We start from the raw sequence: 16,614 nt of genomic DNA on the forward strand, positions 1-16,614 counted from the left end.
TTTCAGATTCATAAAACAAGGGGTTAGATTTCTTAGAAATTTACAAATTCAGAATTTTTCACAAACCTCAGTTTTTGTTTTGTTTTGACTGGACTAACCACGGTTTTTTTTTATTTTCTAAATGTGATTTTTCCTAAAATAAAATTAGGATATATTTTCACAAAATTTCGATTAGATTTTTCTTCCCGTTTCGACAAAAAGTCAGGTACGACTGTTGTTTCTGATAACGATAAAAAAAAGTGGTCAAATTCATTCAAGCAGCAACCCATTGTTAACTGAACCAAACTAAAAGTTGAACATGCTACTTAAATCATTTTTTAAAAAAATCTTTTTCTAGAAATCAGAGTAAGTATAAAACAATTATTTATTCTACCTTCAAATAAAAGGAAAAATATTTAAAAGGCTTTTTACACTATACATTCGAATGCTAACTTTTATTTGTTTCATTAACTGAAATATGACTCTTTTTCTCAACATGTTCAAATTTCTTAACACGCTCACCATCATATAGAATGAAAATGAGCATTTAACAAAATATATGCCAAAAATATCTTTGCCACTTAGCTTAATATTTAAAATAAATAAACGAAATACGTTTTGAAGTTTTAAAAATAACTTTTATCAATCACAATGGTAAAATATTTGATAAAAACCTATCGCGTTTCGGTGTCACATTGGGACATCTTCATCAGAAGTAGACCTGAAATTTTAAATTTTCACTTAGCAGCCAGTGGCCGATAGACTTAGTAGTCACTTATTCCTCAAATTTAATGAGTCGATGACCGATATCGATAAGTCTTTTTCTTTTAATAGCAATTTTTACAAACCTTCTTTTTTTACTTGGAATAAAATATATTTAAATATTTATATTAAAGTATAATTTAAATATTATTTTCAATAATTGTTTGTTAAAAAAAATCATACCAAAAATAATCTAAGACTGTAAAAAATTAAATTCAACAATAAAAAATGACAAAATTTAGTTGAACATACTGACTTTAATTAAATTTATTTAAAAATATTTGGGGAGGCAAAATACATTTAATGTATACATTGCAACTTCGAAAAATGTGAATTGGAAAAGATTTCTTCTTCTACATGAATCTTTTCACCACAAACTGATGGAATCTGAAGGATCAAAATTTTGAATGGAGACATTTTACTGAAAATTCTGTTTTCCAGAAACTCTTTAAATATTGATGTAATTTTATCATTAAACGAAAAAAAAAAAGCGAAAAACGTGAAAAAGTGAACGATTGTTTATTTATTTAAGTCGCCTCTTTTTTATACGACTCGCCACATGGCGAGTGGTTATTTTCAGATCTAATAAGTAGGAAAAATGGCAGGAATGGTAAAATCCGACAGAGGTTGCCTCAAACTAAAGAGATAAATATAGAGTTGATAATAGCAACCTTAAATTGTCAGTAAGCGTTAGAAAATTAAAAATTTAATGACTTCCAAAAATATTTGAAATTACGGTATAGCAGCAGGATCATTAACACTCGAGTTTTGTTTCTGCTGATGCGGAAACTCTCCCAGAAATTCAGATCAACCCATGAAATAAATTTATCATCATCTCTGTTTAACTATCCCTGTTATTTATCCTACTCATGAAACTGTACCAATGCCATAACAAAACGCGTATAGGTTTTAATCGACGATTTTACAACTTAGTGATGTATAAGCGATTTAATAATATTTCAGAGAATTACTTAATTTTACGTTTCAATGTGCCTATTTTAGTCATTTCATCTTTCAAAAAATAATATTTTTCTAATACAATTTATTTTTTGAAAAACATAAATGGAAATTCACAAACACAATTTTTTAAAAACTTTAAAACCACTTATTTAAATACTAGTTATATTTGAAAAACATACTCAAGGTATTCCACTAATTTATCTCATGTTAAAGAAATTTCCTTTCAAACGTTCTTTAAAAACATATTGCAGTTGTCCTTAACTAAAGTCATCAAGATATTTCTTATTTTTAAAATTTTAATAGATTCCACGTTCATTAAATGTTTAAACTTTTTCGAATAATTTACTCACTAACTGCATCAATATTATTAAAAAAAACAAATAGGTAAATCTCGCTTCCCACGTACCACACTCTTTTCTCATAATAAAACATTTATTTACAAACCTATAGAATACCTTTTCAACAATTACAAGCCTACTATATATAAAAATCTAATGATGGCGCCGCAGTTTTCCATTGTTGTCTATGCATTTTTATTGGCCGGAAAATCAAGTAGTAGGATCCAGTTTTTCCTCATTCATTTTCATATTGTTTCCGTTGTCATCCAGCATTAAGTTAATAAAAATCATAAAGGAATTGTGTTTCTATAAATATTTCTGTATCCCTAATTTAAAGTTATTTTCCTGTGCTGCCATTAATACGCTTTTAATTCAAGAGTTTAAAACTAAGAGAATTGTTGTTGCTGTTTTTTTTATTATTATTAATATTATAACGTAATTCTGCGCTACATCTTAGTTATTGAAAAAGGTGGTCTAATCTTATTAACCGTCTTACAATTATTATTTTTGCGTTTTACAATTATTACAGTTAAAGAGATATGTTTAATAATTTAGAACTTAACGATCAGCTTCATGCAAGTAAAAACAATGTTTGAACAATATATTTAATTAAAATATAAATGTTATTTTAAAAAAAGATTACTTAGAAAAATTGCTTCTGTTCACCAAAGATCTAAATATTTATAATACTAATAGATAATAATATTTTGATATGGAAAGTGGAGGCTCAAGCGTAAGCAAAAAGAAGTCCTTTTAGTACATACATGAATAATTTTAACTTGAGTACAAAAACTGTTTTCTACCAAGAAACAACAATTATTGCGAAGCAATCATCGGGGATGGTGAGCGGCAGCAAACAGGGGGTTTAGCCCCCTAGAAAGACATAAGAAACGAAAATTAACGTAACAGCATTCATTAAAAAATATAATTTAACCGAATTACGGTACGATTTCCAGCACAAAATATTTTGATATAATTCTTTCTTTAGTACAAATCTCGGTGTGCTGGTGCGAAAAATATTCCCATTAAAAGATGAAGACGCAAACAAAAATATCGTTGAAGGAGAAACTAATAAATTTCCTAGTACGGTCCTTTGTGGGAATACTAGGAACCCCCCCCCCCCTCTGCTCAAGGGACTGCTTAAGGGACCCCGACCCCTCCTCCCAATTTTAGCTCAAAACTAATTGCATTCTTTATACACAACTCTTAAACTTCCAGAATACACTTATTTCATCCTCCTTCTTCTCTAGCCCATTTTGCTATGTGGGCATAGCTAAAACTGGAGAATTTTCCCGAATTGTTTTTTTTCCCCCTTCCTGCTCCGCTTTCGTTTATTGCCGCATGTACATTTCTAAAACTCCCTCTGAATGAAAATTATTGAGTTGGCCCCTCGCACTATTCCGGGAAACAATACAAAATTGTAGAGGAGGTAAAATATCTGCTGCAACCCCCTTTCCCTGGAGTTTGACTCCCCCCCTCTCCGAACCCTAGAAACGTTCGCTCCCGTATTCACCACCGGAATGTACGAATCTAAGTTAATTAGCGTATAGTTTAATTTAAACGGGAAATACCTTTGTACGTAACCGTGCGCATTAATAGGTGGGAGAGGGGGGTGGCCTTGGGAAGGTATTCAGAGATGCTTTGTTGAAGGGGGGGGGATCGGTCGAGAAAGGTATGTCCCGCGAATACCTGATGGCCATACCTACGTCTCTATTCAGTCGGCAGAAACCGAGGCTCAGAGTTTCTGGAAAAATTTGCATATATTGTTTTCAGCGCGTTCCGGGAACACAAAAATGCACGTAAAAATATTTTCATCGTATGGATTTTGTGGTGAATTGAGCGGTCTGTGTTAGGAGATAAGGGGGGGGAGGGAGCGTAAATTAAATTTTCGTGGCTTTGACTTTTAAAGATTCTTCGTTTGCCTCTCGCAGTTTCACATTTGTTTGTTTTTATTGTTTCGCAACCTGAAGCTCGTTAAATGGCGGGTAATTGCTTCTTAATTAAAACTTTGGCGCGAAACGAACTCCTTCATGCGCGTTCATTTATTTTGGCTTTCATTAAAGCATCTTCATTGAAAGAAAATGAGAATCAGCGGTATTGTGACGAGTTTGTTCTTTTCTGATTTCAAATTAGATTTTCGGTACAAATAATTTCTAGAACAAAAAATTGCAGATCTATAAAAGAATTTGGTTGTAAAATATAAATAACGTCACATAAACCTTGAAGCAGTTTTTACGCCAACATTCGAAGTTATGTCTTTCTAATGATAAATCGCATTTTGATATATATGTTCCATATTTTAATCAATATAACATTTTTAACTCTATTTAATATTAGAACAATGGGAAAAGTTATCTACGAATTATGTGATAATAAAGATACATTCCAGGGATCGAACATTCCAGGGTCTACAAAATGCATGCCCAAATGATATTTTAGATGCCGAATATTTATTTTTTCGATTGTATGTAAGTGAAAATGTAACAATGTATTATTAAGTCTAAAATATTATATTATAATCAATATCTGCGCCAACACTTTTATTTTAAATGCAATTCAGAAGCGTTAAGTATTATTATTAAGTATTACATGTATAGGAGAATAAAAAGGCTAACTTAGTTAATTAATACTGATTAGTATAATTAAATTCAGTAATACTTATCAAATATAATCAATTTTTTTCCTTCTTTTAAATCTCTTATCGATGTCCGCCCCATCCTGTATCTTGGCGATTTTTATCAATATTTTAGGAGCGCTTAATCGTCATTTTATGGCATCTCTGTTTTCCGAGGAAAATAAAAGGGAAAAAAAAACACTCTACCCCCTGAGCCCTCGTGGCTCAAGGGATAGAGCGTTCACATTCCAATGAGGTGAACCGGGTTCGAATCTCAGCGATGGCTGGTCGATACGATTTCCGCACCCGGCAAGCACCGACCACAGTGCTGATGTAAAATATCTTCATTGGTAGGCGGATCATGGGTTAGATTCCTCTTGCATATCAGGCTACCCTCCTGACATTTTCGGGGTTTTCCTCTCCATGTAAAGCAAATGCGTGTTATTTCCATCAAAAAGTCCTCCACGAAGGCAAAAATTTCCCCAATACTTGATACTGGATTGGGTTCAAAATTACAAGGCTACGGAGTTAGACATTAGTAACCGTAAACTCAAAATTGGGTCGGTTGTTCAACGACGGTTATAAAATAAAATATTATAAAATTTAAATAATTTAAACTAAAAATTTTAACTTTACGCATTGATATAAAATACTTAAGTTTCTATATAAATTCATTGCTAAACTCGTTTAAGTAATAATATACACATATGTATTTTTAAAATGGTTTTAATTTGTATGTAAATTAAAAATATTCGAGTTAGCTTTAATACGAGAAATAAGTCATTGTAGTATAGTTAATAGCTTTTTTACAACGAACAAAATTATTTATTCCATTTATATTTAATCCAAAATTATATTTTTAAACCTTACAAGTAAAGCAATCACAGATTATTTATAATGGCTAATGCAACAAAGGTATATTCGTTTCTTAGTTGTAAAGTTTATTAAGTCTCGAATTTAGAAAACAAATACAACTTAGCATTGAAATTAATTTAATTATTATTATCTCGATCTCAAAAGATGTTTACCAGAAATTCTTCATTAAATTGTTCTCTTGCATTTCTGACTTTAAAAACTTAATACTTATTTATAAATGTTCCATCAAATTAAGACCATTAAAAAAGAAACATTTACGACAGCATAATGAAATAAATTAGAAATACATACAAACCAATTTCTAAAACCCTTAAATGTTTTAAAAACAACAAATAAAAAAACTTATTAAATGAAACTAAATATTATTATTAATTTTTTTTTAAAAAAAAAACAGGAATAATTTTGATTTAAAAATTAAAAAAAAAAAGAAAGGAAATATAAATATTCATTCGCTTACTGATAAATAACCCTTAACAACAAGCTAGAATTAACTCGTTTTTTTTTGTTTGTTTTTTTCAATTGAAGATCGTAAACTCGATTGCCAGCCAAACCTATTTACTTTTACAGTTATCAGCAACTAATAACGATACCGATGATAAAAAGCGAACCTATTTTATCATCGATATTTTTTCCCTTTTTCTCAAAACGTTTTTAACGTCAGAATAATAATTCATTTACCACGCTGGAGTTATCATTTGGACAACAAATGCAATCAAGCAATTCTTTTCTGCACCCCACCCCCCTCTTCTAAAAACAGTGTTGCGGTCAACTTCGCGCTAGGATGGGCATTGGAGAAGAAAAATTAATAAATATATCTTCTCTGTTAATCTCATTAATTCTGGACGAAAAACAAAATCATTTAGAACATAAAAAAAATTAAAGAAAATCGGTGTAATCCCCCAGTTGGAGTAGTTTTTAATGAGCCATTTGCCAAAAGCACGGATGGAAAAAATTATCTAAAAACGGGAAAAACTATTCGTAATTACATTTGCATAATTGATTTTAATATCCTACTTTGATTGAAAAATATGTTGCACAATTAAATGTCATTTATTCATTATTTTTCTCAAAAAGAAAACGATAATCACCAGTGATGATTTTTAGTTTATTAATTTCTAGTTGGGAATTCCGACGGTTACAGGCTACCTTTATTTTTAAAAAAGACTATTAAACCTTCTTGGTAATGAAGCGTGTTTTCTTTGTTCTTTTGGCTATAATGATCTTTTTTTCAATTCGACAAAGAGACGTCATTTAACATGTATGTTTAATTAATAAAAAGGCAGGAGGTTTTCTACGCCAATATTGTTTTGGCAACGGGGGGTTTTTGATTAGGGAAACCACGGGAAAGACATCGTCATAATCAGGTTTCTCTGTCATTCGATATGAATTTTTGGAAAAACCTCCCGCCAAGTTGGCAGAAATGCTTTGTATCACTTTTTACTGTATTTCTTCAGAAATCACAAATTATTAATCTTAACATCGAAATTATACAAATATTTGCAGATTATATCATAGATTAAATGTAACGGAATGTTGTTAAGAAGTCTCTGCATTTGAAATTTACAGTTGGAATTTTAAATTTCAGGTCAAAAAACGAGATTTTAACAATTTAGTTGGTAACCATATGAAGCCTAGCAGAGATAAATGTGCAAAAATACATATGTCTTAAAGAGAAATTTAGAAAAATGGAATCTCTAAATCCTGCTGTTAGAAACAAACTGTTACATTTTGATACCTGCTCTATCGAAAGAGAATAAAAAATAATAATAAATAAAAATACACTTAATATATTTTGCATTAAATAGACAAACTCTGTAGAACGAGTAGATTCTAAAGAAAGAAAATCCATCTAATTAGAGCAAAAGGGAAAAAAATCAAATAAATTTGGACTTAAAGGTGACCTAACTCATCCAAAAAGAAAAAGAAAAAAATACGAAACGATCAGATTCTGACATTTCGTTTCTTCATTTATCTGAAAAACTAAAGGAATCAATATATTTTTCGTTGAACTACCATATTATGAAATCTAATTGAACAAAGCGGGAAGAAAGCCGTTTGTTGTAGTAATCTGGTGAGTAAATCCCCAAATCTTTCTCATTTGAAGAGGGCAAATGAACCAACTTATTTTGAATTGGATGATGAAATTGTTAACTACCATTCATTGGGGGGATGGTATTTGATTCAAACAATCATATTCGGAGACCTAGTTACTTAAAGAAAAAAAAATTCAATTAATTTGCCTCAAATAATCATTTTGACTTAAAAAAAAGAGAAGAAAAAAAATCAAACCAGTATATATGAAAATCTAACTAATCTCAAGAGGACCGAGAAATCAAATTACTCGGATCATCCACACGGATGTTTCCCAGACCGCCGCCAATAGCCCATTATGCAGCTCTAGTGCGAGGTAAGTAAAGTAACCTAGCAAAATATTTTAACAACCATGACTTTCAGAGCGTTGAACACAGTTAACGATACAAACGATATCATGGCTCAAAGCGTTAGAACCATAATATCATATAAATGTTCCGCAACCTTAATGCATTATCAAGCTACGCTAAAGTATCGTGTAAATTGGACCACATTAAACTTGATTACGCGTTGTTATTCAATTTGAATTGAAATATGGTTCAATTTAAAACGTTGCAAAGATTGTAACAAATTTGCACCGCATCATGGTTCAAGGTGTGGATATAATGGTTCTAGAATGTAGAGTATTACATGTCATACCTGTTACAGGCACGGGTTCTGGACTACCGGACTGGTGTTTATCTTCTCTTTGTTTGGGGCTCATACCACCTACGGGCTCCGGATAAATGACGGCGGTGTCACTGCGCTGCAGGTACTCTTGTATCTTCTCGTCTTCTGGGTTCTTTTTCGAGATACCATTGATTTGGGAAGGACGGTCATCGGATGTACCATTGGTGAGGGGCAAGTCCTCCGTTCGGGCCCTCTTAGAGGAAGTGGAAAGCAGGGGACCCTTGGCAGGTAGAGGAGTGTTAAGAGGTGGAGATGTAAGGGATGGTCGCATGGCTACGTGCTGGTCAGCGTCGGCATCTTCTGGCATCCCTTCCAAATCGACTGCAAAGAGAACAAATAAAATGATCAAATAAAGTACCGCACGAACTTATCTACAAAATTTAAAACTAATAATATTCCGTTCATATTTTAGATCTTTAATTTTTAAACTTGTAAACCGCAGAATAAACTTATTTTAATATGCTTGTAATGTAGCCTTGTAATCCTTTTTTTTCTTACCACAGAATAAACTTATTTTAATATGCCATCCAATGGTGAAAAGTAACAGTATTAAAAATATTGTTGCACAGTGAACGAAATAAAAAAGTGGACAACTTGAGTAACTTACTACATACTACTTACTAAGTCACGTACTAGGACTAAATCTTAATGGTTCTAAGGCATAACCTTAATTATACTTATAAATTTGGGCAACCGATATTAAGTTACGAGATCAAACATAAAAGCATACTTCTTTGAATAAACATACCCATTTTTTCTTTTTTCTAAAGAGATTCGGATTCTTGACACTCAAAATATGGGGGTTAGCTGCAATCTGGAGAATGCGTCCTAATAATTTGGTCAGGAGAGAGTTTCAAAGATAGGGCTCTAAAATGCTAATTTTACTTTCTGCGTGTTTTGCAATATCTCGATATCATACTCGACTTTAAAAAACAATCGAAATATTTTGTACACAGTTATAAAATTCGTTTATTCAAAGATAATTCCTTGCAAAAAATAAATTTTAATAATTTTTAATTATTTAATGTTTTATTTGATACTAGTCGAAAAACTGAGTAGTAAGATAAATAGATTTAAAATCATTTTAAAGAAAGCTATTTAAAATGGCAAAATACAAAATTTAAACGAAAGCTGTCGAACAGTTTCTGAAATTTTTTAAAAAGTCGTATATTTATAATTTGATTGTAATTTGTCAGAACAGCTTACTTAGTTAAAAGGTTAAAGATATAAACTCAGAACTCTAAATATTTAAAAATGATTATTATAAAGTCAGTTATTAATATCTTTAAAGTTTTGAAAAATAACTACTGATTATTTGTTGAATTAAGTAATGTATTTAAACTAAATAAATAGAAACTATTGAAAATTTATCAAATATCAAATGAATAAATCATAATTGTGGATTGCTGTTGCATACTTTTGTTATCTAAAAAACATGAATTCCATTGTAAAACTAGTTTACAACTTACATTTCTCATGGAATGTGTGAAAAAGCATTGTTTAATTGTAGGAGCAAGAATAACAGTTAAAACAATGTTTTACATAAAAGGTATCAAATAAATAAAATATATAGCAATAAAATAACATTGTTGAACTAGTTTCACAACAGTATTCAAAATAGTCTGGGGCCATATTAAGACGATACAAATTGTTCTTTTCTTCAAATTTCTGTAACTTATAGATTCTTTTTAAATTCAGCACTTATTTATTATACCAGATGTATATTTATTCGTCAGATAATAAAACTCCTATATTATCATATAGGCATTTTACACAAGTTCGTAAAAAATAGCCTTGGGGTATTTAACAACATTGCTGAAATATTTTTGAAAATAGCGATGAAATTATTTAAACAATACAAAATAAGTATTCTAAAAACAGTTCAAATTTTTGACTAAATATAACATTATTTTATAAACTATGGAGTAATATTGAAATAAACAATACAACATTTTAACATTAATTGCGAAAATTTTCATAGGTGCAAAGCATTACTTACGTAACATCATATTTATCAGTTGAAATTTATTCGAAATTCAAAGTTTAAAATACTTCTTTAAATTTACTTTAAAACTGTTTTGTGAACTGAAGTGAAGAAAACTGAAAAGAGTTTCCAAACGATTGCAAAGAAAACACGATTTTAATATTTTTAAATTTTAAGGAAACGCCACATGCCGAAGAAAGATGAATCAGCAAAAATAAATCTCTATAAACTTAGCGTTGAAGTCTTTTCATCAAAAATTTTCATCTTTTGACAGTTAAGTGACCCCGTGTAAGAAATTAAGTCAGAATTATTTACGCTCCGTTACCTATTAATAAAAGGAAAAAAGAAGAGAGAACAAAGAAAAGAATAAAAAAAAATCACCCGTTTTGGTTTAAAATAATGCGGGAGAAAAGTTTAGAAAATGGGGAGAAGTTTTGTCGGAGAAAAATCAATCACTCTTGAATAATAACAAAACTTTTTACCGGGCCGAAGAGCTTTCGCGAAAATCGACAACAGGTTTAGATACAGCTGCGTCAGCCATTTCAGAGCGAAAGTGATTCAAGTCAAATTCCGTTAATTTTTACTTAGATATTGAATAAAGCTATCGAATCATTGTTTCCTTATTATTTCCAAGCCTTTCTTTTAAGTAGCATTTTTCTTCTGATTTTATATTTTCTTACTAAAATCAATAAAATTCATAATATTTTATACTTTCTTAGCAAGCTGTATCTTCTTTTTGGTTACCTACTTATTTTATAATACCATAATACTGCCTACTTATACTAGCAACTTACTTATATTAATTACCTACCTTCATACTACTACCTACTGATGTCATAATATCCATACCGTTTCATGCTTTCTCTACAAGACTTCATACTAACATTGATATGTTTATAAGATTCATATGTTATAGATTATGAGAATTTTTCATGAAATTCACGTGATTTTACATTTTATTTACAAGTAGTATGTTCTTTGCTTGATTGCGATATTTAAGCAACTCATAATAGGTATGAAACGTTATTATGACATTTCACATTAATTAATGACATTCACATTAATTATAACATTTCACATTAATTTTGAAGTTGCAAACGATTTTACACTTTCTCTTCCGAAGTAATATGATCTTTGAGGTACTTTCATAGTTTCGTTAATTAGAGCATAATATTCATAAGATATCATACTTTTCATGAAATTTAATTTATTACTTTTCAGACTTCATACTTATTGGCTTCATATACATATAATTTCGTTCTTTAATCGAACTTCTATTAGCAAGCGTTTGGTTTCATACTTTTTATTCGTTTTTTCTTGTGGTGACATACTTTTTCGATACTTGCTTAATTTGCATATTATATCATACTTTTCTTACAAGATGCACTTTTTATGTGATTTTATACTCTTCATAGAACATTTTATCCTTTACTAGTCTCACGTGACTGTACATTTTAATAAGATAATGATTCATAAATTTTGAGGTAGAGCTATATTAATCAATGGGTAGAGCTTTATCAATCAATCAATCACTGACTCAAAAACAATAATATGATTATTCTTTATAATTTTATTTGAAATTTTTTATGGATACAATATTTAAAACTAAATTTTGGGCAATAGATTAAGTGATGAATCGTATATGATAAGCCTTACTCTATTTGACTCGAAATCTTTTTCAACCATTCTTAAAATTAGAGGTGGAAAAAAATATATAAATCAGAAATTATACTCATAAAACGAATTGAAATTTTAGTCGTGTATAATTAATTACCATTTACAATGCAGCAAACAGTCCATGGATGAGAGAAAGAAATAAAAAACGAGATTTTCACGTTACGTCTTAAATTATCCTCTAGTGTCCGACTGAACATTATTTGAAGACACTTAAATAAACATAGGGTGATGTATAGTCACGAAGAATGAATTTTTCAAACCATTATTAAAAAACTTGTAATTTTCGTTATAAATTTTTATTATTTAGGAGTTATATTAATAATCATTAATATACCAAATGAGGTATATTTTCGTGCTTTATTAATATCCGTTATTGACATTAGTGTTATCAAAATAAAAGTGCTGAATGAATCAAACAATTATTGTGATGCAAATTAAAATCAACCTCTAGCTCACGGCTGGTACAACATGTGGACCACACGTGATGGTACAGCATAGTACTCCGTAAGCAAAGGGATACAAAAATCCTACATAGGATAATCTATATGGTGCATTTTTCTTCTTTTTAATACCATTTAAAAAAAATCACTATGGCGCAACCATAAAAGAGTGATAATGGTGCAAAATAAAAATTTAAAGAATTGGGGAGAAAAAAAGCTGTTTAATGAAAAAAAGAAAAAGCGCTACAAATTTATGTAGGTTAGTAAAATTTGACTAAATTAAAAAAAAAAAAAAAAAAAAAAAAAAAATTCTTCTGTATTAAAAAAAGAAAGAGAAAATGGACATAGTTTTGAGTTAAATTAAAACAAAAACTTTTATTTTAAAATTTGACTAAATTAAAAAAAAAATTCTTCTGTATTAAAAAAAGAAAGAGAAAATGGACATAGTTATGAGTTAAATTAATACAAAAACTTTTATTTTAATTCTTCGTTTAATTATTATTTCTGAATCAATTGTAAATCGCATTTTTCTCCTTAAATTTTATTATTTAACGTAAGGATTCAATTTTAGTAAAAAGGGACAGACATTTAGCAATATCCCCTAGTTTCCAAAGTCGAAATCACTCAGGTAAATAAAAGCATTCTAAAATGTTGTAGTTGAAACACATAAAACGAATAAAGTTTAGTTTAAAAATTTCAGTTAAGAGACATCAAAACAAGCGTGACCTTTACTCGTTTAAAACTTCTTCCATAGAATGTACTAATAAATTTTCTTTTTTATTTTATCTACGAATCCAAAACGAATTTTTATTCGATTTTTCATTGGCAAATTAAAAACATTACAAATTTATTAAACTAAAAAGGCAAAATATTCAAATAAACACAATTATTTCAATACATATTGATGGTTAAAAGGTTTCCTTTACAATAAAATATTGTTTTTGTATCCAACTTTGAAAGAAAGAGCACTTAGTCCCTTTGTGCTCGAAGCGAGCTAAAAGCTAGATTTTTCGAGTTAATATCGTCTGCCCTTGTTTCCGACACACTCCAATACACGCTCACGTATTTAACCTTACAATAACACACAAAAATTTGCTTCCTTCCCCTCTTACCTTCTCCCCCCTTTAGCAATTCTTGGCGAGAAAAATACGAAGCGGAGAATTTGCTGAAAGAGAATGATATAATAATATATATAAAAAAGAACAACAATAAATAAACAGAAGAAAGAGAGGGGGTGCCCGATTCTTCTTTTTTGACACCCCCTACCCCCCCTTTTTCGGGTGTATAAGTCTTTTAGTTTTTCACTTCTCTTTCGCGTCACCAGCTGACGTTATGAATGGAGTCGGAAGAACAGAGGATGCGGAAGATCAGTTGATGCGGAGAGATGCGGAACGCAGAGAGATTCGGAAGAGGAGAGAAAGTTTTCAAACCCGGTCACTCATCGATACTACAGATTAGTAACTCTCAGCAAAAGAAGGGAATACGCACTAAAAAACAAATCTCAATTCCGCATCCACCCCCTTTTCATTCTATTCTAGAACGTTTTTTTATTTTTATTTGTTTATTATTATTATTAGAAAATAAAAACGAAAGAGAGGGAAGGTTATGTATATTCATCCAAAAAGGTTCGAAAGTGAAAGTGTAAGAGGAAAGATGTTCTAAAAGAGGGGTGTGAGGGGATTTTTACACTCCGGTAGGTGCGTAGAAGTCAGCCGGTGCGAAGAAAATTTCAGAGGCATCAAAAGAAAAAGGGAGTGCGATTTTCGCGGCGCCTAGGCCAATTTATCCTCGCAAATTGTTTTTGATGTCGGCGGTGGCAGCAGCGGCTCCGGCAACGAATTAAATTACAAAAAAAAGAGGGGAAGTGGGGGGGGGGCATGCCTGAAAAAGGCTGAAAATAAAACTGAGTTTTTAGGTAATCGAGTAAGAAATGTTTGCTTTAATGGGAAGTATCAGAATATTTGAATTGGACGATAAAAGAAATTGAATGATGGAAAGAAAATGGAAAAAAAGGAAATTTCTTATAAACAATGTTCAAAGTATCAAAAAGATTTTCGCCCAGAAGGAAAAAAAACAACCAAATCTAAATTTTTTGAAGGAAAAAAAAATTGGAAAATAATTGGTATATCAATGGAAAAAATTTCTCAATAAACAAGTTTAGATGTATAAATTACGTATTAACTTTAGAAGAGCATTTAACTAGGTTTTAAAATGAAAAATGCTTGACGGTTCTTAAAATTAAAAATACTGATAAAGCTAAAAATTTAATAACTTTGTTGAGTCTAATATAACTTAGTAAATAAGTTGTTAATAACTTAGATGAGTCTTAAAACTGTTGAAATTTGAATAGCTATAACATTGAAAAAGCTAGATAATAAAGTAAAAAGCTTATAAATTCAAAAAAAAAAAAAAAAAAAAACTTAGACAAGTAAAACCTGATGAATCTTTAAATTGAAAATGTTTAAAAAGTTTTAAAATCAGAAAAATCGCGACTTTTAATTGTTAACAAAATTTTCAAAATGAAAAAACATTTATAAATATTTAAATTGAAAATTCTTAAATTTTAAAATTCTTCTAAGTCTTAAAAATGAAAACCGTTGACAAATCTTAAAACTGATAATTCTTAAAACTGAAAAACCTTGATAAGTCTTAAAAATAAGAAAGCTCGATAGGAGTAAGTTTTAAAATTAAAAAAGCTAAGATTAAAATTTAACTCAAAACTACTAAAAAGTTGATAAATATTTAATTGAAAAAAACTTAAATCTGAAAATTTAAATAAAATTTTAATTTGTAATAATTTGATAAAATTTTAAAAGTAAAAAGGTTCAAAAATTTTAAAAATTGAAAAAGTTATAAATTTTAAAATCTTATAAATCTAAAAACAGAAAAACCTTAAAAAATTTAAAACTGATAAATCGCATCTTGAAACTGTGAATGCTAATTTTAATTTTAAGAATTTGATAATTCCTAAAACTGAGAAACCACGAGTTTTAAATTGAAAAAGATTAATGAATCTATAAAATTAAAGTAGCTTTATAAATCTTTAAATTATAAATGATTAACAAATCGTGAACTTGTAAATCTTAAAAAGTTTTCAAATTGATAAATCTAGATACATTTTTAAAATGAAAAGTCTGTATAACTTTTTAAACTTAACTTTAATGCATTGAAACTTTAAAAGTCTTTGAACTGTAAAACATTGATAAATCTTTCAAAAGAATAAAATGTCTTAATATAAACGTCACTTGATAGCAATAAAATATTAAACATTGTGTGTCAACCGCATTGTGTATGTTTTACTTATTTATTTTTGAATGTGTCTACAATTAAGTTAATTTAAAATATTGCGTAGAGGTACACAAAAGATACTCGCTAATACATTTTTAATTTTTGAAAGAAAGTTTCAAAATTCAAAAGATGTCTTATTTTCTAATTCAAAACAAAGCAAGAAATTATAATCTATCTTTTGAAACGATAACTAATACAATATTAAATGTGCATTGTATTTTCATGTTTATAATTACTATTCATTAACAATTATTTCATAATTTACATAATTATTGAAACAAAGAAGAGATCTAACTTAAAATTTTATTTATCCAAGCTTTTTAAAGACATTTATATTAAATATTATTCATATTTTCATTAAGAAATAAAATATGATAATTTATTTAAAATGTACATAGCTTTTTAAGCAAAACAAAATAAATAAAAATATATTTTTTTATTCCTAATTTTTTTAGGTCACCAGTGTCCTCAAGGCATACGCGGTTTTTTTTTTTCTGCTTTTTCTCCTCATTGTTTAACTTTACATGTTTTCGCTGATGTACGTTATACTTTTATAATTATAGTATTTTCTTCACAAACTTTTCATATTTTATTAAGGGAAAAAATATTAAAACGGTTTGAAAGGTAAAAGTCTTCAAAGCAAGGCCAAATTGAGTATATACTTTCTTTTTTCTTTTAACTTAAAGCACTTTAAACAGATGGCTATTTGTTATAAATAATAAAAACATTTCGTAACGATATCGATTTTGATAAATACTCAACTAATCCTTTTTAATAATAAAATTTTAATGTCTAATAACTACATTTATTTATTTTCAACTACAAATAGAAAATGCCCAAAACACACCATTTGTAAAAAAAAATTCAAGTAGGCTTCAGATTGACTACGATTTCATTTTCGTGACAAATCTAGCAATTTTTTTATTCATACATTAA

The 16,614-nt window shown here is 29.2% G+C and overlaps 1 protein-coding gene across 7 annotated transcripts in view; it reads right to left on the reverse strand.

The window, feature by feature from the left end:
* The window catches only part of LOC107446990 (zinc finger E-box-binding homeobox protein zag-1), a 525,599-nt gene that overhangs the window by 82,404 nt on the left and 426,581 nt on the right, over positions 1-16,614 (reverse strand). For all 7 annotated transcript variants that reach the window (XM_071179011.2, XM_071179012.2, XM_087165409.1 and 4 more), the window contains one exon: positions 8,260-8,610. In XM_071179011.2, the coding sequence (XP_071035112.2) occupies positions 8,260-8,610 (351 nt within the window). The remainder of the gene's footprint in view (positions 1-8,259; positions 8,611-16,614) is intronic.

Source organism: Parasteatoda tepidariorum, chromosome 6 (genome assembly GCF_982258835.1).
Source record: "Parasteatoda tepidariorum strain Cologne lab strain chromosome 6, Ptep-v5.0, whole genome shotgun sequence".
Lineage (NCBI taxonomy): Eukaryota > Metazoa > Arthropoda > Arachnida > Araneae > Theridiidae > Parasteatoda > Parasteatoda tepidariorum.